Source organism: Acomys russatus, chromosome 25 (genome assembly GCF_903995435.1).
Source record: "Acomys russatus chromosome 25, mAcoRus1.1, whole genome shotgun sequence".
Classification (NCBI taxonomy): domain Eukaryota; kingdom Metazoa; phylum Chordata; class Mammalia; order Rodentia; family Muridae; genus Acomys; species Acomys russatus.
The window spans coordinates 6081604-6108103 of NC_067161.1; the positions used below are offsets into that span (position 1 = coordinate 6081604).

At 49.7% G+C, this 26500-nt stretch overlaps 1 protein-coding gene across 1 annotated transcript; it reads right to left on the reverse strand.

Annotated features, from left to right (window-relative positions):
- Nucleotides 1-3281: 3281 nt before the first annotated feature.
- Nucleotides 3282-22481, reverse strand: Mettl22 (methyltransferase 22, Kin17 lysine). The gene is made up of 11 exons (XM_051167649.1): nucleotides 22325-22481; nucleotides 19562-19697; nucleotides 16421-16783; nucleotides 12637-12677; nucleotides 12404-12548; nucleotides 10735-10806; nucleotides 10183-10236; nucleotides 9153-9233; nucleotides 7293-7395; nucleotides 4881-5049; nucleotides 3282-3388 (listed from the first exon to the last, which is right to left on the reverse strand). The coding sequence occupies exons 2-11, from the start codon at nucleotides 19677-19679 to the stop codon at nucleotides 3353-3355; spliced, it is 1182 nt and encodes a 393-aa protein (XP_051023606.1). The 5' UTR covers nucleotides 19680-19697; nucleotides 22325-22481; the 3' UTR covers nucleotides 3282-3352.
- Nucleotides 22482-26500: the final 4019 nt, after the last annotated feature.

Genomic DNA, 26500 nt, shown 5'->3' on the forward strand with positions numbered 1-26500 from the left:
TGTTAAGTTGAAAATATACCAACTGAAAGCACTTAGCACCACCTACTTTGCCCTTTGCCCAGTACCCTTACCAGTGCGGCAAACCCACGTATCCCTGATGAAGCTGGAGGGGCGTCCCAGGCTAGGGACTGCATGCACTTTCATCAGATGCCTGTTGGGTGTAGCTCCCTGTGAGATGTGGGACCTCCTCCCCCATGTCTATGTAGTTTATCTTTTTACCCAGCACACACAAAGATTCTGCTAGGCATTTGTAGAATGACTATAGTATCAGGCGGGGAAGTGAATGGAAACACCAATTCCAGGGGTCTCTATCTCAGCCTGGCTTTATGGTCTTTGAGTGATGGAGGAGGCGGCCCAGGGCTGAATCAGTCTATGTACTTTGGGTCTCAGAATATGGCTGAGTCCAGGCTCTTGTAGGCCCAAACTCACCTGAGAAGTGGTTTACCAACTTCTTTCTTCAAGTCTTCCTAGAATCTTTGGGCCAAAATTATTTTTCTCTAAATTGGCTACAGAGCCATATGATTATTTTGACTCACGTCTTGAAACTTGTCACTTGGTAGAGGACAGCTTTTGTAGCGTGTAGTAAGTTTATTTTTTAATCTACCCCCGCCTCTCAGACAGGGTTTCTCTGTGTAGCCCTAGCTGTTCTGGAATTCACTATGTAGATCAGGCTGTCCTAGAACTCTTGACATCTGCCTGCTTTAGCCTCCCAATACTTTATCATTTTAATCAATTAAAAAAACCAAAAACAAAACAAAAAACAAACAAACAAAAAAACAAACAAAAACACTTGGGAGGCAGAAGCAGGGGGAATTGCTGTGAGTTTGAGGCCAGCCTGGTCTACAAAGTGAGTTCAGGACAGCCAGGGCTACACAGAGAAACCCTGTCTGGAAAAAGCTGACCCTGAACTTCTGATTGTCTCCCCTCTATCTTCCCAGTGCTGGGATTAAAGACATGTGCCCAGTTTTATGCGCGATAGGCAAGCACTCTGGCAACTGACTCAAATCACCATCCCTTGAGTGTGCTTGTTATGAAGAATGACACACTGCAGCCCGCCCATGTGCTCTGGACCAGTCATGGAGCATCATGCCACGGGCGTAGTTAACTGCAGAGTGGGGCCCTGCGCGGGAGCCAGGTTAGAAATGGTAGGTAGCACCTGGACCCCTGCTGATCCATACACGTCACCTGAGAAGGTGGTGGGGGAGGAGAGGGATATAGCACCACCATTTGTTGATTTGAACAAATTTCTGCTCAGGCTATGGTTGAACACCCACCTCATCTCCTTGTGCTATATATTTCTCTGAAAATGTTAGAATGTGTCAAGAAAAAAAAAAATGTGTCCAGTGACCTGGGTTAATTACCTAGCATGTATCTCAATGGTTTGATGATTCTGAAATATCACTGCAAGCAAGCTCTGGCAGAGGCTCTCTGGAGGCTGTAAAACACAGAGGCTGACTGGGATGTAAAGCCCCAATGGCGCTGTGAATTACAGCCAAGAGCAATTCTGGGCTGCGTCAGGAGGGAGCTCTTAGGACACATGACTAAGACATACAGTGGCCTGCCTCATGAGCTGTGTGAAGAAGCAGGGGCCACTCTAATGTTTGGGGACAATTACACAAAGGGGCTGATCCTCAGAGCATTAGGGAATTGTCACTCACTGGGCCTCCTGGTCTTCTTCCTCTTCTCTTTCTCCTCCTTCATTTTTTGAGACAGGGTCTCCCTATGTCCTGGCTGTCTTGGAACTCTATGTAGAGAAAGCTGGCTTCAAATTCACATAGCTCCGCCTGCCTCTGTCTCTCGAGTGCTGGGACTAAAACTGCATGCTGCCATGCCTGGTCCTTTGAGGGTCATTCTGAAGAACATTTTACTTTATTTGTTATGGTATATGTTGACGCTAGTATGGATACATGTATATGTGCATACAGGTGCGTGTGCATCTGTGTGTGTGTGTGTGTGTGTGCGCGTGCAGCCCAGAGGTTGATGCTGGGTGTCTCTCCTCTGCTGATCTCTGCCTTTATTGTGTCTCACTGAGCCTGAAGTTCATTGAATTGGCTAGACTGGCTGGCCAATGAGCTTCAAGGGTTGGCTTTACATGGGCAGGGTGGGGTGGGGATCTCACAGAACCAGAGCTCACTGGTTTGGCTTGGTTGGATGGCCAATGAGCTTCAGCCATCCACCTGCCTTTGGCTGTCCCCGTTTTCCTGTGCAGGACTGTGCCTACACTTTATGTCAGTGTTGGGAATCTGAACTCAGTCTTCACGCTCTGCTACAAGCAGCCATCTCACCAGCCCAACCTTGAACTTTCATTCTGCCTCGACCTTGGCACAACTGATGCCATGATGGAAACGCTACCCAGGCCTTGGGACCCAGCATGTAGACACCAACATCTACCAAAATGAGAACAAATATTAATCCGACGAAGGCCATAGTTCTGAGGAAGTACTAACTTTGTCTTTTGGCTTCTGTAGCTCCACTTCTGGATAAATGTTCTTGCTAACTGAGGTGTGTCAAGCCAGGATGTGGATTTTGTGCTTAAAAGCTCACCCTGAGGAAGGCTCAGGAAGGCATGTGGGTCCCAAACACTCATTGTAGTCACTGGCTGGCTAATTTTTTTTAAAAATAAAAATTTCAAGACAGGGGTTCTTTGTGTAGCCCTGGTTGTCCCGGAACTTGCTATGCAGACTAGGCTGGCCTTGAACTCAAGAGATCTACCTGCCTTTGCCTCTGGAACACTGGGATTAAAGGTGTGTACCACCATACCCAGCTTAATTAAGCCTTTCTAGTGGTTTGAGCCTGTGTCAGGGTAGTTTTCTTTGGTGCATATCACACAGCACCAGTATTACAGCTATGTACTCCCACATCCATTTGATGTGGCCCTAGGGACGAAATCAGGGTTCTGCCTGTCTGTTAGACAAGCACCCCATCGGGCTAAATCTCAGTCCACCTCTATATAACATTCAATGGGTCCCAGGATCTGGTACACTTTGCAAGTGGCTAGTCCTACTAGCAGAGTGAAAAGTGATGACAGAGACATGGCCCCGCCCCGTAGGGAAATGCACCATGGAAATAACCGAAGTGCAGACAGAGCATTAGCTGACTTTGACCAAGTGGCTGGGGAGCACCTGGGAGCTGTGTGACAAGTGTGAGCCAACTAAGCCGCCATGCTGAGCTTTTTTTGGGGGGTGAGGGTTACTGCTGCAGGTAGTGATGGACCCCAGGAAGCCAGCTTGGGACATGCACGGGCCACTCACTCACTGTGTTTAAGATGACAGCATCTCAAGTGCATGACTAGGGAGGGTTTGTTTTTATTTGAAATGCATTAAGATAATAACCAATAGGTCACAGAGGGGACTCAGGCTGTCGGTTCCACGACAATCTTCCAGAGCTCCTGCAACACACAGAAATGAAAGGGTCTGAGGAGTCACAGCGCAGATCCATGATGACACCGGGCAGGGACAGGGCTCTTCCTGTCTGGGAGGGTCTGGCAACTAGGGTAGCCAAGCCCAGAGCTAGGCAAATGGATATGGGTCACATGGCTGCAAGGGACTAAAGGGATGGCAGAAGGTGGCCACAGTCTTGCCATTTGGGGGGCTTAACCACTGTGGTCTGCAGCTGCTCCATTTCCTAAGTGGGAACAAAGGAGGGAATGTGAGAAAGCTGGGCCTTCCTTCTGCCACTGTCTTCTTCCCTCCTGAGAAAGAGGCCTGATCTCCACAGCCAAAGGCAGAGAACGAAAGATGCCAGACGGACTCCTATGAATCCAGCTCCTGGTGATTTTCAGGGTCATTTTGGGTTTTCAAATTGACCCTAAGCGCTGAGTGCCTTAGCCCAGAGAGTGGACAGGCGTGAGGCACTGAGCACATGCTGGCTAAGCCGCAGGAGGATTGCCAAGACCCTGGCGTGAACCCTGGTGCTTGGCCAGAGGGACAATGTCCTCAGAGCAGATGTGGCCATCAGCACGATGGTTAAGGCTGGACAGGATCTGGGATCACTGAGACACCTCTGTGCGTGCTGTGACAGGGTTCCCAGATCGGTACCTCAGGTGGGCAGACTCCTTCTACGTGGGCAGCACTTTCCTGAGGGCAGGGGCCCTGGACAGCGGATGCAGGCGAGCAGCTGCCTCACACTCCTGCAGCTATGACCTCCCGACTAGGATGGCACGTGATACAAAACAAACTGTCCCTCATGTGGCTTCCTCAGGCATCACCTGGCTCTGCCTTATCATCTGCCATACTCCCCAATCCTCCCCTCCCACTCAGTGCTCCCCAGATGACCTCCTGCCTTGTTGTGGTTTGAATTTAGAATGTTCCTCCCGAGCTCCTGAGTCTGAACACTTGGTTCCCATCTGGACACACTGGTTGGGAAACCTTTGGGAGGCGGAGCCTTGTAGGAGGAAGAGGAAATGGGTCACTGTGTGCAGGCTGGTTCCTGAGATGGACACAATGTGACCAGCTGCTACCTGCTCCTGTAGCCTAGTCTTCCATGCCATGACTGTACCCTCCAGACATAGGAGCCAGAAAAAAAAAAACCTCCTGAAACTGCTTTGGTCAAATATGTTGCCTTAGCAAGGAAGAAAGTAACTGATGCCTGCTTTCTAGCTTCCTCTGGAGTCTTAAGTGCTCACAGGGAGAGAACATGAGATTTAGCCACAGTCTTTGGCAGGGTGGCTGCTGAGAATGACTGACAACTGCCCCCCCATACCCCCCCCACACACCCCCACCACCACACCCCCCACCACACACACACACACACACACACCCCACACACCTCCCCCACCAGGGATCACAGATGGTGTTAGACTTCTCCTGGACAGACTATAGACAGGAGGGCAGGCCGGGCCCACTGCTTTGCTTCCCACCACCCTCATGGACTGCACCTACCAGCTGCCGGATGCGCTCGTAGATGAGCAGCTGTGGGAAGGAGGCCTCCACAGGCTCCACCATGAAGCGCAGCCTGCCGTCAGCTAGCTTCTCCAGTGAGTCCAGGGAGGCACGGAAGTGATCGTAGGCTTCACAGGTGACGTCCAAGTGTCTCAGTGTGAAGTTGAACCTGTGGATTGACCAGCAGCAACACACTCATCATGACTGGGAAGGGCTCTGCTGCATCCTCACAGCCTGCTCCCTGCTCAGTGCGTGGCTCGAGGCTGGCCTTTAAGTGTCTACTCTGCATCCAGTCTTTGAGAAAAGTCTTTCCTGAACCTGCATGCTCGCCTGTGTTTCTGGAATGGCTACCGGCTCTACTTCATACATGTGAGTATAGGAAGCTGATGTGACCCGCCAAGATGGCCCTGTGGAAAGGCAGACACCCATCACCTCACCAGTTGATACCAATGAATTCTGGACAGATCTGCTTGGCTGGGTGCTGTGGGTTGGGTACTATCTATGGGATGGGGGAACAGGAAGCTGTGGCAAAGAGAGGCACAGAGCAAAGGACACTGCCAGGAAGTTGCAGAGATGAGTGATGAGAGAGAGAGAGAGAGAGAGAGAGAGAGGGAGAGAGAAAGCACGCACGCACGTGTGCGTTTTCTGTTTCTGCCATTTGAACCTTTCAATACCAGAATCTTTAAAATGACTTGCCTTGAATACAACCTTTTCACTTGTCTTCCCTTTTTTTTTCCTCTTTCACATGTGTATGCAGCATACGAGTGTGTTTTTATGTTTGTGTGTGTTCATGTAGGGTATGTGTGTGCATGGATAAACGTGGAGGCCAGAGGCGGACACTTTCTTCTCCCTTATATGCTGAGACAAGGTCTCCCAGTCCTCTGGCTGCATCTCCAAGTGCTGTGGCCACTATGCCCAGGCAAACAGTAACTCTTTAAACATCATTTACAGAATTCAGCGTTTCCCATCTGCCCTGAGTCTCCTCTTTATGGTCTATAGAGTAAGGATCAAATTGAGGCCCTTCCTTCTATGGTGACTGTGTCTGAAGGAGACGCTTGGGATAAACAATGCTGTGAGCCTAAGAATGTTTAGCTTTGACGACAGTCTGGTGTGGAAAGGCAAAGCTGAAGCCCAGAGATATTCTGCAGGGTCCGAGCAGAGGGCACAAAGACGTGACCCACAAAGGAATCCCTTCAGTCTCATTTTTATTATTCATCATTCCAATTTTCCATTTTTAAGTTTTGCTGAAGACACAGGAACACAGAAAATGTCCTTTCCATAGAAAAACAAAGTTCAAGTGATGCTAACAGTAGGCCTAATGACAACGCTTCAGCATGTGGAAGACAAGAGGAAGTGGGGCCAGTGTCAAGGTGCTTGGTCTCAGGCAGGTTCTCAATTTGATCTCATCACTATTTCACTGTGGCTTGGAGACCAGCAATATCCCCCAGCTTTCCCTGCTCCTTTTGAAAATGGGACCAGGCTGGCTGTGCCTGGCAGCAGAGTTTAAAACAGACTAAATGAGAGGATGGAGATGAGGGATGAGCCCCAGCCCAGCACACAGTAGGTGCATGATAGATGCAGTTAGTGCAATGATAACACAGTGAAGGATGCAGCTGTGAGGTGGCAGAGGGCTGCAGCTGTGGGTGGCAGAGGGCTGCAGCTGTGAAGTGGCAGAGGGCTGCAGCTGTGGGTGGCAGAGGGCTGCAGCTGTGAGGTGGCAGAGGGCTGCAGCTGTGGGTGGCAGAGGGCTGCAGCTGTGAGGTGGCAGAGGGCTGCAGCTGTGGGTGGCAGAGGGCTGCAGCTGTGAGGTGGCAGAGGGCTGCAGCTATGAGATGGCAGAGGGCTGCGGCTGTGAGGTGGCAGAGGGCTGCAGCTGTGAGGTGGCAGAGGGCTGCAGCTGTGAGGTGGCAGAGGGCTGCAGCTGTGGGTGGCAGAGGGCTGCAGCTGCGAAGTGGCAGAGGGCTGCAGCTGCGAAGTGGCAGAGGGCTGCAGCTGTGGGTGGCAGAGGGCTGCAGCTGTGGGTGGCAGAGGGCTGCAGCTATGAGGTGGCAGAGGGCTGCAGCTGTGAGGTGGCAGAGGGCTGCAGCTGTGGGTGGCAGAGGGCTGCAGCTGTGGGTGGCAGAGGGCTGCAGCTGTGAGGTGGCAGAGGGCTGCAGCTGTGGGTGGCAGAGGGCTGCAGCTGTGGGTGGCAGAGGGCTGCAGCTGTGAGGTGGCAGAGGGCTGCAGCTGTGGGTGGCAGAGGGCTGCAGCTGTGAGGTGGCAGAGGGCTGCAGCTGTGAGGTGGCAGAGGGCTGCAGCTGTGGGTGGCAGAGGGCTGCAGCTGTGAGGTGGCAGAGGGCTGCAGCTGTGAGGTGGCAGAGGGCTGCAGCTGTGGGTGGCAGAGGGCTGCAGCTGTGAGGTGGCAGAGCTCACCTTTTTTCCACTGACAGGATAGCAGTGCAGGTATTTTTCAGTCTGTGGACTAGTCGGCAGAGCGTGTTAAACAGGGCATCTGTTAAGTCATCATCGTAGAACACTGGGGAAAGAAGGGTGTTAGGGAAGAAGTGTGCCTTCTGGAGAAGGCCATGGAAACACCACAGTAGATCCTTGTTATCACAAACAGTAGCAGGGGGGTAGGAATGTTCTGGAAAGGCGCTTCTAAGATGTCTCTAAGAGCACAGTGAGGCTAGTTCTTTAAGTCCTGGCTAGAGTTTCTCACAGCAAGCTGCTGTTAGCTGTTCCACAGGGCAGACCACAGCAAATCAGAGCTAGCCTCCTCCTCAGGGAGGCACAGTGTTTGCTAGACATTTACAAGGGCAAGGATGGAGACTTTCCCTGTTATGTACATGTGTGCGCGTGTTTTATGTGTCAGAGTCTTTAGGCATCTTCACTGATTGGACCCTGGGCAATAATCTGAAGCCAGGTCTTCGTCAGTTCTGTTGTGGACTGACTGCCACACAAAAGAGGAACTCGGTAAGTGGAGGGTAGTGACTTTGGGGAAACACAGCGGCCACTGTCTGCCCATAAGTAGCTCCCAACAAAGTCATCTTCCTTATGCAGATGAAGGCGAATGCTTCATGAGTCATTGTTTGGGCTGCTGGTGCCTGATAGGCATTCTCTGCTGACGCCAAATTCAAGCCAATCTGAACCACATTAAAGTATAAAAGCAGGTTTATTGGGGGACAGCTCTCAGGTGGGGTCACTGATCTCACAGGAGGAGGTCAGGGAAGTTGCCATGCAGAGGGAGACAAAAAAGCAGGAGACAGAGAAAAAGTGTGTATACAGGAGTTGGGGGGTGGGGGTGGGGAGAGAGGAAATGTACAGTGGGAAGGGGCCCAAAATGTCTGGATTATACAGTGAAGAGCCTCTGGGGGAGAGGAAGCCATGCCCCTCGGCTGGAAAGTTCAGGGTAGAGGGCAGGGTATGCCAGCCATCCCCTGTAACGGGTAGGGACTGAGGGATGCTGGGAGAACCTGGAGGCTAGGTCTGGTTTGGTTAAAAAGACATCTCAGCCACTTGTCCTGTGTCCGAATCCCCGCACTGCTTCCCAGTGCGGGGTAGGTCCTAATTTATCTCCCTGAAGAACTCACTCAGAGCAAGCGAGGGTTTGAGGGGGTCCCTGGAGGCACCAGGGATGTCAGAGTAATGATCCGTGTGAGGCAAGAAAGAAGTCCCAGGTCAACACAATTTACTTAGCTGGTGTCAGTTCAAACTTGTAGACTCTGTCCCTGGGCAGGCTATTTTAGACATATTCAAACACAGCACTACTTTGGAAAAGGTTTCCCGATGGCATTTATCACAATAAAGCTAAAGAAGTGACTACATCAAAACTCTTTTATAAAGCACATGTGACCTCTTCCATAAGAACGGGTTCTAGAGCTAAGGACCTAGGGTCTGCTGTGGTCTTCCTAGGTCATCCTAGAGGTCACCAAGCTGCAAAGCATGTGTGACATCTCCCCTAGGGACGGGCTCTGTTGACTGAGAAACGGTGTTCAAGATAAAGATCTGGGGAGGGGAAGTCCAGGACAAGCCTAACAGTCTGGGGATGGGGTGTGGCCTGGCCCCACAGACAGACAGCGCAGACCACGGGCTGTCAACTACGTCCAGCCTCTGGGTAGAAAACAGGTCTCCATCTCCTCTGCTGAGGAGCCACCCTGAATGTTTAACGTTCCTGGTTTCCCTTGTGCTTGCCTGAGAGCACAAGGACCTCGTGCCCCGTACGCCTGGGGCACTATGGGGGATGCTATGACACAGGTAATGACAAGCACACAGGACGACAGAGAACCATCTTACCTTCGGCTGCAAACAGCACAGTGGTGTGATCATACAGGTCAGAGACGTCTTCTTCGGACCAGCTGAAGGGGACTTTGGGATCTACCAAAAAGAGAAGACTGAGTGGCCCATTCAGGACTGGAGACAAGGCTGAGCTGGGCATTGTTGCATACTCTGGTGATCCCTCCTGAGCTGGGCGAGTTGCACACCCTGGTGATCCCTCCTGAGCGGGGCGAGTTGCACATCCTGGTGATCCCTCCTGAGTACTCAGGAGGCAGAAGAAGGCAGATCTTTGTGACTGCTGGACTAGCCTGGCCTTCAGAGTTTCAGGCCAGCTATGACTACCTAATGAGACTTTGTCTTAGAAAAGAAGGATGGAAGGAAAGAAGGAAGGAAGGAGGGATGGAGGGAGGGAAAGAGAGAGATGGGGCTGGAAACAGACTGACCTATATGGTACCTTAGGGGCAGCCACACAGTTAAGGGGCACCTTTGCCACCAGTGAGGGTTTCATTTTTTGTGTGTTTACAGAAAGGCCACTAAAACCCCTCAGAAAATGGCTGAGAAGGTCAAGGGTCAAAGGGCTCACAGCACGGCATGCTTGGCAGGTGAGAGGTGCTTGCTTACTCAGAGTTCCCTTACTGACAGAGGAAAGAAGGAAGCTGCTGTATAAAAAGCAAACATTGGGTCTGACATCATCTGTGGAAGAATTCAGAATCTGTCCCAGTCACCCACTGTGCTTTCTGGGAAGCAGTTTAGGCCCCAGAGGTCACAGACTTGGGGCCACACCCTGGCCTCTCTGAGCGCTGCTCTCCACTCCCATTCAGAGAGGATTCCCCCATGGTGACCCTGGGAGGTGTGAACAGCATCCTGCAGTCAAGGGCCCAGCATGTGGCAGGTGTTCAGAGAACAGCTGGGCGCAGAACCCTGTGGAGGGAACCTTCCACATGATGTGGGGCTGTAGAGGCAGCCAGGACTCTGTGGCTCACTTAGTCCACAGAGCTGAGCCACAGAGGAGCCACTGAAGCGAGGGGACACCGCAAGAAGCACACACCTGTGCAGAGGTCATCCTTCAGCCAGTCTAGCTCCTTGACCTTAACCACGGCACCTGCAAAAGCAGACACAGAACTCCCAAACTGTACCCCAACGGCGGAAAAGCACCCTGACTGTCCCACTTACCCCTACCATCTAAGCAGACATCTATCTTCTCTCAGCCCTCTCTCCCATGCCCCTCCTCTTCCCGCATGTTTTCAGTGCTCAAGGTCACTGACTCCATAGACACAGGGAATACACAAATCCATCAGTCCTGGTCCCCATCCCTGGAGACGGCACCTGCAGAGGAGCGGGCAGGTGAGTGGGTGACTCAAGACTGTGTGATCAGGTAACACTAACAGGATGCACCAAATGCGTGGAAGAGCCTGACCGTCAGCCCAGGGCTGTCAGGAAGGCTCCACTGTGCCCACAGCAAGGTCATCTATGCTTAGAAGCTGTGTTACACCATGGAAACACCTGGCATCTTCCCTTCATGGCACAAAGGGGAGCTACTCCAACACTGGGCCCACTGGGTGAGTCCCACCTGGCCCCAAGCACCGCTACTGGTCCTCACCTTTAGTGGCAGCCAGGTGGCTGTTGAGGGCAATGTTTCGTTGGCACATGGCCAGGAGGTCTGTGCCGACATCTGGAATGACAGAAGGGCGCACCATGACACATAGGCTGTTAAGACACCTGTCTCCGGTGTTTTTCATGGAGAGCCATCACCAATGGCTTGACTGCTGTGCTACAGTCACTTAAGGTGTTAGCATCTTTGGAAGCTGGAGGAAGGGGTACATGACACCTTCTGAATGATTTAAGGAACTTCTGTATGAGGCTGATGTAATTTCAAATTTAAACATTAAAACAGTAATCAGTCTGCCACCCAGGATCAGTGCATCACTCTATGGATGAGCAGATGAGGTACAAAGGTGTTCACTGCTGCGATTGACATATGTGAGAAAGAGAAGGATGGCTAGAGTGCTCGGCAAAGGGGCTAAACATACTGATAAAGATGACCTAGTTAAGGCCGGGCATAGCGCATGCCTTTAATCCCAGCACTCGGGAGGCAGAGGCAGGCGGATCTCTGTGAGTCCGAAAGCCAGCCTGGTCTACAAAGTGAGTCCAGGACAGCCAGGGCTACACAGAGAAACTCTGTCTCAAAAAACCGAAACCAAACCAACCAAACAATACTTTTCAAGATTTTTGGCTCTGTGTGTGTGTGTGTGTGTGTGTGTGTGTGCACTCACCTAGTATATAGTAACTATTTATAGAGATTCAGTTATTCCTTAAGAGTGTGTATTAGAGAGTGATGAAAAGATGGCTCCAAGGTTAAGATGTCATATTGTCTCACAGACCACCCAAGTCTGGTTCCCAGTACCCACATCCGGTGGCTCACAACCAAGTGTAATTCCAGCTCCAGGGGATCTGATACACACACACACACACACACACACACACACACACACACACACACACACACACACTCACACACACACACTATAATGATATGATATACCATATAATATATAAAAATAAGTTGGGCAGTGCTTTGGGAGGGAGGCAGATGTATTTCTGAGTTCAAGACTAGCCTGGTTAAAAAAAAAAAAAAAGACTAGCCTTGTATGCATATTGAGCTCCAGGTCAGCTGGAATAGAGTGAGAGACACAGTGAGACCTCTTCAAAACAAAACAAGACAAGAACAACCATGCCCACACTTTTAAAAAAGGAGAACATGTAACAGGAAAGAGATAACAAACTACAAAAGACAGTGTACACATTCAAATATAAGTGGTTAGAAGTAAGTTCTTTGTGAGTCCTGGGGTTGGGGCTTGCTTGCTTACACTCTGGAACTTCTTTCGGCCCACAGTAGGTGCCTAATACATTGCATACTGTTGAGTCCCTCTGGGGGTTATAAAATTGTGTTTTCATCGTTTGCCTTGCACTTTTCCCCCTAAGAACAAGCCTTGTTTCTAGCATCAGACATAATGAGAAACCAGTGTGTGAGGCCTTCGAGGAGGACAGCCTGGGGTTTTCTGAGATGGAGCTCTTCTTTGGACGGTGAGCGGAGAGAGCCCCAGACCTTGCATGGCCAGTGACCTCAGGGCCACAGGGTGACACTGTAGTGCCTGGGTGTTGAGGGAATCAGGAGCAGCTAGTGTCCAGCGCCTGGTGACCTGGTCATTTTTACAGTTGGTACAAACCGTGCAGCCCACCGCTCCCTACTGTCCAGGTAGAGCTGTTACCTGTACAGTATACGGTGTGTGCCATGGTGGCTGCCACAATGCTGGCGAGCCCTGTGCCTGCCCCAAGCTCCAGCACGGTGCGACCCTGGAAGAGGTCCCTCCGGAAAAGGATATAGTCTGCCAGGAACAGGGCACCCCGCCACACCTGCAAGAAAGAAGACAAAGAACCACCGGTGAGTTGAGGCTCAGGAGAGACCCTCAGGGGCCACAGAAAGTGGACAGGGCCTACCCACCTGCTTGCCTACATCCTCCAGGGGCGTGGCCATGGTGTGCTCTGAACAGGATAGAAACCAAGAAAGAAATGTCCATGGTGAAATGGAAATGGACAGAAAACAAAGGTAGGGGCAAAGCGGCAGTCTGCCAGCCTGGCTAGATGGGTGGCAGAGTTAAATGACCAAAAGAGAAGCAGAGGCATGGACTGCACAGCCAGGTGGGAGAAGGTGGGAGCACCACTGAGGCCAGGCGGGAGAAGGTTGGAGCACCATTGAGGCCAGGCACGAGTAGGTGGGAGCACAACTGAGGCCAGGCACGAGTAGGTGGGAGCACCACTGAGGCCAGGCTCAAGTAGGTGGGAGCACCACTGAGGCCAGGTGCGAGTAGGTAGGAGCACCACTGAGGCCAGGTGTGGCCCATATCCTTAAGGATGACTACCTTGTGTCCCGGAACCAAGGCACATCAGATCTGAACCCAGCTCAAGTACTGCATCACATTACTTGAACCTCCCTTTTAAAACTGAAATATATTTACACGCTAATAATAATATAGCTCTTACCAAAATATGTTCTTATGCTTACAGCTATATAAGAAGCTGCTAACACAGTAAGCTCCAATTTGTATCTTTTAAAAGAAAAAGTTCATGAGAAGGGTGATTGTTATATACTCTGAAGTCCAAAATATCTCAGAACAAAATTCTGATGGTGGGAAAGAATGGGCACATGAGACGAAGGAGAAAAGAAAGCCTGCAAAATAGTCTTTGCCATGACATCACAACTCACTTGGGGTTCCTTTCCTTTTTTTTTTTTTTTTTGAGATGGAGTTTCACACTGCAGCCCAGGTTGGTCTGGGACTAATTATGCTCTAAACGCTTGCAAATGGGTTGTGTGAGGTTTAAACAAACAAATCAGAGAAGTTTCTAGAGCATGCCAAACTAAACACACAAACTAAAACACATAGTCTCATAACAAAAACTGAGGGGCAGACTGGGTATGGCGGCTCACACCTGCTATCCTGTGGGGGGACTGGGGTCAGCTTGGATGGAAGAGTGAGACTCTTCTAGAAGACAAAACAAAACCTGGGGCTGGTAAGATGGCACCTCAGGCAGAGCTGCTGGCTGTGCAAGCATGACAACACGAGTTCAAGCACTGGAACCCACATAAAGGTGGAAGGAGAGAATCACCTCCACAGAGTTGTCCGCTGACCTCCCTCTGTGTGCCATAGCATGCATGTGTGCATGTGTACATATGGACAAACACAGACAGACAGACAGCAAATGTGTATGGGTTTTGTTACACTTGAAAAGAATTCTCCATGTCTCAGGACACCGTGAGGGTGTGTCATCCATCAATTCTGACACCATCTACCTAGGGTCAAATGCTGCTCCTGCAGACCAGCTCTGGGAACAGTGAAGAGGAGAGAAGAGAGGTGGAGAATTGAGCAGGCAGTGAACAGCTAGTTAAGGGAAACCAACTGTTGGTTGAACAACTAGCTAGAGGAACCAGTTGTTGAGGAGAGGTCGAGGAATGGAGGAAAAAGAAATACTCAGAGACTCAGGCATATGTGGTATAAGCTGAAGGACTTAAAGCCCAGGAGAACTTTATTTTCTGGCTCTCATCTGTCTCTGTCTTGCTTGCTGTCTGACTGACTCCTTGCTTGTTGTCACCCATTTTTCCATCTCTCTTCCTGCTTGCTGTTCCACACCTTTCTATCTCTCTTGCTTGCTGTTCCCCATCTCTCTCTCTCTCTTTCTTGCAATGCTGTCTCACTCTAGCTTACTCTCTCATGTCTGTTACTTGCTTGCCCCTTTTCTCCTTGGGCTAACTCAAGTATTTTATTAAAATGAAATTCCATTTTTTCATTGCAGATTACATCATGATTTTTTTGATCTTTTACAATCAATAGGGCATTCAAAAATTGACAAAATAAGAGAACAGTCTTAACAAGGTAATACAGAAGGTTCTGTATAACCTATAATAAAGCATACAGCAAAATCAATCAATGTTCAAGCAATGGTCAGGATAACCTGATTATTATTTTTTAAACAATACTTGGGGAAGTTTAATAATAAATTTCCCTGGGCTGAAGCCATTGTGTTTACAAGATTGTCAAAGCAAGACAGCTTGAATTAAATGTTCTCTAATAGTAATAAAAAACAGAACAAAACAAACTTGACTTACTCCCAGACCCAAACCAACAGGTGTGCTATCCAAGCTCAGCCAACTGCCAAGGGATCCTCTGTTATAAGACATCTCTAAGCACGATGTTCCAAGCCCACCTTCTAATGTTCTCAAAGCAGATTCTAAAGAAATGTTTCTACAGCGAACAGTATCTAGCCAGGTACTGTTATGTCCAGGTCTTAATTTTCTTAGATGCAGTTTCTGCTTTGGTGCTCACAGTTGGAGCAAAAAACTCCATCATTGTCTTAAACCTTTGGCCAGATGCCCTCTTTCAACATCCTCTGTGGGAAAAAGCTTTCCCTGTATGAATTTCCTTAGGGCTCAGAAATAAAGAGAAAAGACAGTTTTAGGAGAAACATCAGATTTCTAAACAACATTGCACTGGACCATACATAGTACTTAAGGGCAGTGGTGATCAGCCGGAGATCTTTGGAACTTTGTCAAGCAAAGCCTCAACAGCTGTTCTGGATGTCTAGTGATCATGCTGGACAGTCAGAGGTTCTGGAACTTTGTCAAGTAAAGCCTCTATGACTTATCCTCACGTCTGTGTCACAGCCTGGTCTACAAAGTGAGTCTAGGACAACCAAGGCTACACAGAGAAACCCTGTCTCAAAAGACCAAAAAAAAACCCACACATAATAAAGGTTAAAGGGATTAAGCTTGACCAAGGGGTGGGCAGCTGTCACTCCTGAGTAAAGCGCATACACTTCTGTCCTGTGCAGTGCACTCAGGGTTGCTCTCGGAGAGACAATACCCATGCTGGGGTGGGCTTTGATGCAGCTGTCTGGACTCATTTCTGCTCCTGTAAGTCACCATTGGGTCACCAAGTTGGACTTTGATGGGATCCTTACTTGGGTCTGAAACAGTGTCATGCAACACCGGGGGTGGGGGGTGGGGGTGTGTGTGTCACTAGACCCCTGCTCTGCCTGTTGAGCCCTGGCAACAGGACTCATAGTGTTGTCTCTGAGTGCCTCTGCCAAGACCCCTTTCTTGGGGCCTCATCCTCTCTTCTCATTGTCCACTCCAACCTGTTTGATTGGCCCAGTCCAGGTTGCTGTAAATTGACAGCCCCCCTCTACTTCACATTGTGGCTACTGAGTTTCCCGTGCCTTCCTGTCTGCACTGAGGCCAGCCAAGCATTTCACAAGCTGTCCTGACCCTCACTCCTGCACCTCGGCTTAGAGAACAAGAGAGCAGGAGGCAGGAACGGCACTTGCAGCAGCAGCAGGAGGTGATACCTGAGCTGGGATCTGGGACACTTGGGAATGGGCTAGGAGTAGAGGTTGGCAGCGAGGACCCGAGGGCCAAAGTGTAGCCCATTCTAGAAGCAAAAAAAACCACGGAAGAGTCTGAGGTCATAACGGTCAGTGGAGGTGAGAGGTGACAGTGTTGCCCCAGCTTTTTAAGCTGAGTCATTGGTATTCCACTGAGTCATTTGTATTCTCAGTGGGAGGCACTGAGGAGTCCTGAGCAAGAGAGGACCGATAGGTGTGGAACACACTCTGGCAGCTGTCGCCCTGCCTGCTCCTAGCTCTGAACTCAGGGGTGATACCCTCAGCTCTACTGTGTCCCAACAGCCACTGTGACATTGCCTCAGGGGCCAGAGGGCAAGAGCTTTATTTACCGATTTTGATGATGCTGTGGGGGCCGCTCTCGTGCGCTCGGTCTCCCGCGAGGTCATCTTCCTCCTGCGCTAGAATCATGGGGTGTACCTTGTGTCTTGTGGGTTCCGCAGGGTTGGGGTCAGAAGCAGCCCGTGGTCTCCGTACCACATCCAGGTCCCCATCCTCGTCCAGGGGAACACTCAACCCTTCCTGGATGGTGTTGTCATCCTCAGCCTGGAGGGACAAATCCTCATGACTGTGGCCACTTCCTGACCCAGCAGGAGGTGTCTCCTGTGTGGAGACATCTTTGGGACCACTGTCCTCAGCCCCTGAGTCTGTCCGAGAGTCCTGACTCCACAGGAGCTTGAACTGGGACAGGAAGACTGAAAGCGAGAAACACAGAGTGAGCAACCCCCAGGTGCTCGTCCCTTTCTTCATCTTTGACAAGTATGACTGACAGCTGGAGATACTTTAGTGTTTCTTTGGAGACACGGACCCATGTAGCCCAAGCTAGCCCCAAACTATATAGTCAAGAGTGACCTTCAAATTCTGAGCTTCCTGATTTTACACCCCAGTGTTTGGGTCATACACAAGCGCAATCACACCCAGACACCCAGTTTTATGTGGTCCTGGGGTTCAAACCCAGGGCTGTGTGTGCTAAGCAAGCACCCTACTAACTGAGCCACCTGCCCTGCTCACCTGGAGACAATTTATAAGGCCAGGTGGGGGCGCACAGGCTCAGCAGCGAGGCTTGCTGCACTCAGCAGTGACCATCAGGGAAGCTGAGGCCACCAGAGCAGCAGCTCCTGGTGGAGCAGCCTCTGCTGAGTGAGCATCTGTGCAGGTACCTGGCCTGTGTCACATGGTTAACTGCAGAGTCACCATGAAGACCGCATACTAGCCATCTCACAGACACGGACACTGAGGCTCAGAGGGTGAGCGAGCTTGCTAAGTGGCCGAGGCCAGATACGAACTCAGTCTTGTTGGTGCACCAGGTGCTTCTTAAGGAGGGTAGGTCAAGAACGTGGACCGTCCCTCACCACCAGGTAGCCAGAAAGTCACTGAGACAGATTTCAGTAAGAGTGCATGTATCAGGGGTGGCGTGCCAGAGACACAAAGAGTGAGGACTTCAGAATGTACAGCACTGGGCTGGGGTCAGGCACCTGCCGGCTCTGAGCCTGTTTCCACACTTGTATCCCAGGAATGGGGGCATCTACCCTCAGGCCAGCCAAGGCCAAGGCCAGTGAACAGAGGAGCTGGCTCAGAGTCTCCTCCAGTCCTCTTTCCTCTGTCCCCTCACCTGACTGTACATTAGGCACACCTCACTGTTTCCCACCTTCTCCCAGGTGAATGGCACTGTGAACATCACCGAGGAGCAAGGGACACTGGGGACCTGATGACAGTCCTTGATGCCTTTGTGTAGCCATGTCTTCTTCCTGGGATGCCTTCCTTAGCTCTTTGCACAGATCCTTTCTGGCTTTTAGTACTTACTTGACTCCCCTTCAGGCTCCTACAGTATCACATCCCATCTACCAACTGCCCAACCACCTTTCAGCTACATCTACTCACCCCTGCATCTTACATACCCATTTACCCATCCAGCCACCCATCTGTCCATCCATCCATCTGTCCATCCATCCATCTGTCCATCCATCCATCCACACATTTATACCCGTTCATCCAACCAACCATCCATCATCTATTCATCTAACTCCTCCTTCATCTATCTTCACTATTCATCCACCACTGTCCATCCATCCATCTATCCATCTACCCACCTTGACCACTCATTCATTTCATCCACTCATCCACCATCTGTCCTCTATCTGTCCATTCACCCATCATCTGTTCATCTACCCATTTATCTATTCATTAATCTGACCTATCCACTCTCCGCCACCCATCCATCTATCCATCGCTCCACCTACCCACCCACTCAACAAACATGTGCTGACCATCAGCCTGTGCTGAGTGCAGTATTATGTGCTGGGGATACAAACCAGAATGCAGCATCTTAGGGGGCTTATATCTAAGGGTTGTGGTGGTGAAACACCAAAGTAAACAAAGGCAGACTGTGAGCTCCCTGCCACAGACACAAAACATTACTTTGCACGACACACGGTGGCAACCATGTAAGGCAAATCTTTCCTTTAGCAGGTCAAACAAATATCCTAAGCTTTTTGAGCCGTATGATCTCTGCTGTAACCACCCAACTGTCTGCAGTTAGGAAAATGCACAGACAAGCAGGCCTGGTGGTGTTTCAGCAGAATAGTATCTGTAAAAAACAAAGCAGGACCAGATTTGCCCACACAGCCTGTGGTTTGCCGATGTCTGGTATAATGTTTCATCCAATTAGGGCAGTTATTGAAGGGGGCCACAACGATCAAGGAGGAAGGATGACTAGGCTGGGCACAATGGCTAAGGGTCGTAGGCTCAGTAGAAGGTCACATGTTCCTTAGAGCCATGGGAGACCAATGGGGAATCTAAGTCAGGGCAGAACTATGGCTGGGTTTACACTTTCAGAAGCTATGCTTGGCTGCAGGAAGAGGAATCATCAAGGTTGTGCAGAAGGTAAGACAGGAAGCTGAGGAAGAAGGGAACAGTCGGCCAGGCACAGGATGAAGGGGACTGACTGCCTGGGGCCTACAGTCACAGACAGCCCCGCTACCATCCTGCATCAACTATGTGTTCACTCACTTCTGCGTTCCTGTGCTAAGTCAGGATGGGCACTCAGCAGGTGCTCAGGAGAGCACAGGTGTGTGCTCAGCTAAGGAAGGACTTAAGCGACATGCTAAATGTAGGTAAAAGACACCCGATTCACTAAAGAGAACATAAAGTTCATCGGCCTAGTTCTAACTGTGTCACAGATTTTTGTGTTTCTGGTGGGAGGAGAACATTTAATTGAAAATCATGAAACCCAATGTGCAGCTCCACACCTTCAGAGCGGCTAACGGTGTAGATGTTCACTGAGACATACTACAAACTTCAGGTCTCATTAAATCCTGCAAGTGGATTTTGTTTTTCAGTTTTTGCAATAACATTTGGAAAAAAAAAAAAAAAAAAACCCAGTCTTTATCTCCCAGAAGAAATATGAGAACAAGAGAGAAAGTCAAGTGGGCTCCACCAGGCACCACGCTGTTCCACCCAGGCCTGGGTCTTACCTGGCTGCCCCATGCCATTCAGCCGCACCATGAGGTGCCTCTGGTTGGGGGTGTACAGGTGGACATCTGACAGCACTGTGTCACTTTTGAAGGTAACCTCATCCATGGCTGGGCCCATGTTAGTTCTGGGATGCACCTGAGAGGGAAGAGCAAGTCCTGAGCAGGGTGAGTCCCAGAGAACACCAGTCATCCAACCAGGCAGCCAAGAGAAGCTGGGGAGCTCTTCCTTGAACAATCCCCCCTTACACTTCCCTCCTTCCCTCCCTCCCTCCCTCTTTCCCTCCTGTCTCCGTGGTGCTGAGGACCAGTCCAAGGCCTTGCACTGGCTAGGCAAGCTCTGTCACTGAGCTATATTCCCAGCCCTGTTTTCATTTTGGGACAGACTGGCCTTGACTTATTCTGTAGTCCAGACAAGCTTGAGTTTGTGATCTTAGCGAGATGACAAGCCTGTACTACCAGCACTTTTCAAACAGTCAAGAAAGCTGGGGAAACAACATGATAAACAAGCACATCTGCCACTTGGACTGGTGGAAAGCTAGCACTTTTTCCTGCAACATCTATCCAGTAATAGGGACCATCTACCTGATAATAGAGGCCATCTATTTAATACTAGACACCATCTATTTAATAATAAAGGCCCAGCTGTGTGGTAATGGCACATGCCTTTAATCCCAGCACTCGGGAGGCAGAGGCAGGCAGAGTTCTGTGAGTTCAAGGCCAGCCTGCTCTACAGAGCGAGTGAGTCCCAGGGCAGCCAGAGTTACACAGAGAAACCTTGTCTTGAAAAACAAAAAACAAACAAAAGTATAGAAACCCTATATATAACAGACCATCTGCCTAATAATAAGAGACCATCTAGCTAATAATATATCTGTCTAGTAGAGACTGTCTGCCTAATGGAGACCATCTAGCTAATAACAGAGACCATCTCCCTAATAGTAGAAATTACCTAATAAGAGACCATCCATCTAATAATGTACTATCTAGCAATCATCTAGTAATACATCTATGTCTACCCACCTACCTATCATCCATCTATCCAGGTTTCCCTCCCTTGAACTCTCTAAGAGTGAGCTGCAGACAACATGACATTTTTACTACTGAGGTCTTTCACTACCTGTCTCCAAGGAACACTTTTGTATACAGCCATGCACCATAACCAGAAGTTAGAAAGCCATATCTGAGTCACAATGGTCGCAAACAGGAACAACAAACTTCCAGCCGACTGTTGCACCTGTCGCAGGGAACTAACCAGTGGAAGCCTGGTGGCCTGCGAGGCTGGACAACAGAGTGTAAGCTGGTCTCCCACCTCCCAGCTTCAGCCCCTGGGAGAAAAATCATTTTGCTCTCTGGCCCTGTAATGTCAGCCATATTCCCAGCTTGCAGGAGGGTGGCTCTTTCCTTCAGAACATGCTAAGCCAGCAAAAAAAAAAAGCATTGGGAACCGGGGCTGGGAATCAGGCAAACCGATGTGGACTCATGTGAGCGAAATGAAAGAAGGTGCTCAGCCATCCGCAAAACCTTTGGCAACAAAACCCAGACAAGATCCGGGCACAGGAAACACAGCCTAGTCCTAACCCACACCCACTGATTGGTTAGAGGTAGACCGGCTCCCCTAGTTCTGGACGGAAAACAAGACGTCTGCCTATAGTGTTTCAGCTTTGTTTTTTGTCCCAAAAAAAAATAAAAAAAATCCTCTCTGCTATTTTTGGGAAGGTTAAACATGTATAAGAGGGTAGCATGTGCTGCTATGGTAGAAAAAAAAATTACACCTAAGAGAATGAATGCTCATTGCTTTTTCTGAAAGTGGGAATTATATAAAGACCAAATTGTCTTACAGAGAGATGGGAAGTAAATTCGTTGCTAATGTCTATACAATTTCTTCCACCTAAAGTCTCAACTAAGCAGGTTTCCCAGGAACTGTGGCCTGAGATGGAAGTCCTAAGTTTCCTTTAAGGGATTCTCCAGAGAATAAGCATTCTGGAAATAGGCGGTGGCGTAGGGGTGGGGTGCTCCTGTCTCTTTTGGGGCCTGGCTGAGGACTCGGCAGAAAACAGTAAACTACAGGATCATGGTTATAGAAGAGTGTGCTGGGAAGATGGATAAGGGCCTTGAACCAGTTTCTCTACTTAGAAATAGCAAGTGCAGTTTCCACCAGAAAATGTCAGGTGTGGAGAGGTTTCTGGTTCCTCCTGGGCACTGCTGAAAAGTGCCCCGGGTTACAGGCTGCAAATTCATTCCTGTATGGCAGAAGGCATGTGTTCTAGGCTCTTCCAGGATCGCGGAGCCGGATTCCCATGAATCCTTTTTTTAAGGACCTGCAGCCAGTGTGTTGATCTCAAAACTAGTCTACTGGAGGCGTGGGGTTGAAAGGACTTCCCTCCCCCGTGGCAGGTGAGATAGATGCAATCTCACTGGACAATCAAAAATTAGGGGCTGAGTAAGGGAAAGCCAGGAAGCTGGAGAACCGAGGGCCCAGAGGTGCAGGGAAAAGGCTGGCCACGCGCGCTGCGTGGCGTCTGGGGCTCCAGGGACCTCCTCCCACCACCGGCGGCCACTCTGACTTGTGGGCTAGCCATTGCCTTCTAAAGAAGCCAGTCACTGACCCTCCTTCCCTTCCGAATCCCACACCAAGAGGGGCTGCCACACTCAGTACGTAAGCCAAGGGGTCCCATACAGAAGGGGAAAATCTGGGGTTCAGGATGGGAGCTTGGCTCTCAAACCGGGTCCTGCCCGGTCCCACCGCCTCTCCCGGGCGCTTACCCGCCATGACCCTGGGCTGAAGTCCCGTACGAAAACCTCGTTGTAAGGATCAGGAAGCGGCCATGACAGACGATCTGCGCAGGCGTAGTCCGGGCGTCTCGGGTTGCGCACGCGCACAAAGCAGCAGCCAGCCAGCACTTGTTGCTTTTGCTCAGCACTGTGGCAGCAGCAGGAGGCACAGGTGTCATCTAGTTGGCTGGCCAGAGATGGGACGCCTATACGCTTGGCGGAGGATGGGGGTGAAGAGGTGGGGGGGGGGGGTGGAGAGGTGAGGGGGGGTGGAGAGTTGGGGGGGCTGGGAGGGGGGCGGCGGGTCGGGAATCCACGCCCCGGGAAGAACTTAGTTACCAGAATCATTAAAGGTCAGAGCCCCAAAAAGCCAGGTTTGGCCAGTGTTCCTAAGATTGCCAAAGAAACAATAATAAAAAAACAGAAGACAAAGCCATACAATGACCCACCCAACTACATCTTCGGGGCGCTGATAGGATATTTCTTTATAAGTAGAGAGCTATAGTTATGCATAGCTAAGCAGTCCTGCTCTGCCATTGCTTTGGCTCCAATCTCTCTTGCAAAACGCTCTGAAAACTTGTAAATCTCTTTCGGAAAGACAAGTTACCCTTCTGGTTGGTCTCTGGCTTTAATCTTTATCTCCTCCCAGCTTGAGATTATTGGGGAAATCCAAATCTTAGGGGTCGACTGTTTCAATAGTCTGATAGCCAAAGAGAGGAGCACAAGTGTCTCAAGTTTCGAATGCGCTCCTTCCTGCAAGGCAGGCAGGGTGGAAGGGTCGCTCAGCAATGAAGTGGTGAGGGTTATGTTCAGTTTGGAGGGTAAGGGATCCCCAGCCTGTGTGTTGCCATCTTCCCAGCCTCTTCCCCTGTTACCTGTATCCTGTGTTTAGGATCCTTATAAGCAGTTGGCAGGTACTAGTACATTTGCCCGTCAAGTCTCTCGTACAGGGCGAGTCCAGATCTTTCTATTGAAATCTGAGGCAAACATTACACCTCAGATAAACTTTCTCCTGTTCAGAACGCTGAAAGTGCTGAGTGCTTAAGGCTGGAGGCTGTATCGAGTCATTTATGTTTGTGGCTGTGACAAATACCCAAGAGAAACAACTTAATAGAGGAAATTCTTATTTTGACTCCTGGTTTCAGCAGTCCAGTATTGCTAGCTCTTTTTTTTTTTTTTTGCTTTAGACCTGTGTGAGGCAGAGCATAGGTAATGGGAGGTGGGGGACAGGCCAGGACCTAGACCCCAAAGACTCAGTGTTGTATTTCTCCAGCTAGACCCCACCTCCAGAAGGTTGACTCCATCCATGATGGAGAAAGAAAGAAAACAGACTGTGTTTTATGAAATAGCCCAATGTTCTGAGCCCTTCCCACCCAGGTGTTAACACGCAGGCTCACCAGAAGCCCCACTTCTGAACACCACTCGCATAAGGGGCCAAGCACTCAGTACATGCTCATTTCTAGGGGCGTTATTTATCCAAACTGTAGCAGAGTCAAACATGAACCTCATAGCCTTCATTTGTCTCCCAGTAGCCCACTTGCTGGGTTTTTTCTTTTTCTGAAAGTCAGGGCTCAAAGAAAAAAATGTGGACAATTGTGGAAGAAGACAGGGAACAGGGAGCCCATGGACACCCCAGGCCTGGTGGAACATCATCCCTGTTCCCTATAAGCAGAGCAGTGCTGACAGGAGGATGACCATCATGGTCTCACATTCCTGGTAAGCAAAGTGGCAGGTTTCTGGGGTGTGTCAAAGTGCCTCGGCCAGCTTTGCAGAAGCTGCTGCCTTCCATGGCTATTTTCCTGCTGTGTGTACACTCCTGAGCAGACACCTCCCCACACAAGACACATGGATGGAGAGACTCAGGCAGGCAGCGCAATGCGTACAGGTGAGCACACGTGTATATCCTGCTAGTGTGATCATGGGAGAGAGTCATCCCAAGCAAATATCTATCAAAGAATGTCATCGAGGGGCGAGAAGAAAGAGGCTAAAACAAGGAACAGGGCAGATAGGCCCTTGCTCTCAGGATACTTCTGGTATGTCAGGGAAGGGCCTGATAGGAAACAGATGTGTTTTCAAAAGTCCAGAGTGCTGGTGGAGAGTGGTCAGGTGGCCTGGGAAGGCCTGCCTGCAACATCAGGAGGAGCAGAGGCTGAAGGAAGCAAGCAAGGAGGGAGCTGGGCAAGTATTTATTTAGCGGAGACCATTCTGATTGTTGTTGTTTTTGAGACAGAGTCTCCCTGTTTAGGGCAGACTTTTTTCTGGAACTCATGTAGCCCAGCTGACCTCAAAGTCATGCCCTTTCTGTCTTAGCCAGCCATGGTCGAGAGCATTGGGTATAGAAGAAAAAGACTGAGCAAAGGGCCCAGAGCAGGCCTCCTGTGCTAAGTGTAGCCTGTGGCAGCACGGAGTCAACCTGGCTCGGGTGGAATGAGCCTGGGAAGGAGTTGTGAAAAATACAGATGCAAAGGTAGCCAGGATCAGAGCTTTTGGCCCTTGTGAGAGCTCTCTGGGTTGTTCCTCTGTGTGTAATGGGGAGCTGGGGAGCCTTTGAGAATATAGTTCACAGTGATGTAGACACACACACACACACACACACACACACACACACACAGAGACATACAGATAAACAGACACACACAGACAGACACACACACACAGACAGACACACACACACACACACACAGAGACATACATACATACATACATACAGACAGACAGACACACAGATAGACACATACACACAGACAGAGAGAGAGACAGACAGACACACACACACACACACACACAGACATACATACATACATACAGACAGACACACAGATAGACACATACACACAGACAGAGAGAGAGACAGACAGACACACACATACACACACACATACACACACACACACAGAGAGAGAGAGAGAGAGAGAGAGGAGAGAGAGAGAGAGAGAGAGAGAGAGAGAGAGAGAGAGAGAGAGAGAGAGAGGAGAGAGGGAGAGAGAGAGTGCTGGGTCCACTTATAGACCATAGACCAGTGAACACACAGACATACACCCTCATACAGAACCACATGTAAAATGCACATCTTGTCTGAGCACGTGCATGCTCACACATGAGCTCTCTCTCGCTCCCCAACTCTGACCTCAGCTGTCGTCCTTTTGTTTAACTTAAACCAAGAGTTGTCCTTTCAGAACAGAAGTGAGTCAACATCAATTTCAAGGTCACCGATGATTAAACGTGAGCGTCAATAGAGTGACCAAACAACACAAACAGGAAAACCTTAAAAAAAAAAAAAAAAAAAAAGAAAGAAGGAAAAAGAAAAAGAGAAAGAAAGAAAGAAAACAGACTGTGTTTTATGAATTATCCCAGTGTTCTGAGGCAGCTGGGTGACTTGGGATCAAATTCTGGCCCTGGTTCTCTCTGAGAGATCCTTTATTTTGTTTTTAATTGTCGTGGTTAGTGACACAGTCTCCTTTAGGTGTAGCTCAGGCTGCTCTTGAACTCTGGATGCTCATGCTTCTGCCTCCCAAGTCCTGGCATTGCAGGCGCGTGCCCTTGCCATAGGTTGAGTGAGAATTTTAAAGCAAGAGTTAGCACATCCCCTCCCCCTGTCAATGTCCTACTGTTCGGGTACAAGAATATCCATGTCCTGCTTCAACATCAACTGGTGGAAACTGAGGCAGGGCATGAACCCTGTGGCTGGCTTTCTCTGAGGGCGACCTTCCAGGCCGGAACTGATAGTTACCAGCAATAGCTTCCATTGATGGTGGCAAACTGGGGCTAGGGCTGATGGCTCCTAGAGGGACCTTCCACTGATAGTGGCAAACCTCTAAAAAAGAAAGGGAAAGAAGGAAAGAAAAGAAACACACACACGCACGTATGCATGAACACACACACACAAACACAAACACAAACACACACATACACTTACACTAGACGATGAAGTAAGGTAGACTCCAGCAGGTAGGTTTTAACAAACTGCTTGTTCTTCGTTTTATTATTATCTCCTAATTTTCATCCTTATCCTTAATCTTTTCCATCTTCTTATCCTTTTTCCTTCTTCTTTTCCTTCTTCCTCTTATCCTTAGTCTCACAGTTTATCCACCCCAACAAAATCTTTCAAGCAGCACAAAAGTCACAATGAGTTTACATTCTATCTCTCTATAAATAAATGATTACAAT

Excerpts from the sequence above, each read along its gene's own strand:
- Mettl22 (XM_051167649.1), bottom strand. The coding sequence starts at position 19,679 with ATGGGCCCAGCCATGGATGAGGTTACCTTCAAAAGTGACACAGTGCTG. Across the intron at positions 12,678-16,420 it reads CCACAGCATCATCAAAATCG|AGCACACCATGGCCACGCCC; the intron begins GTAAATAAAGCT and ends TATCCTGTTCAG. Across the intron at positions 10,237-10,734 it reads CCACCTGGCTGCCACTAAAG|GTGCCGTGGTTAAGGTCAAG; the intron begins GTGAGGACCAGT and ends CTGCTTTTGCAG.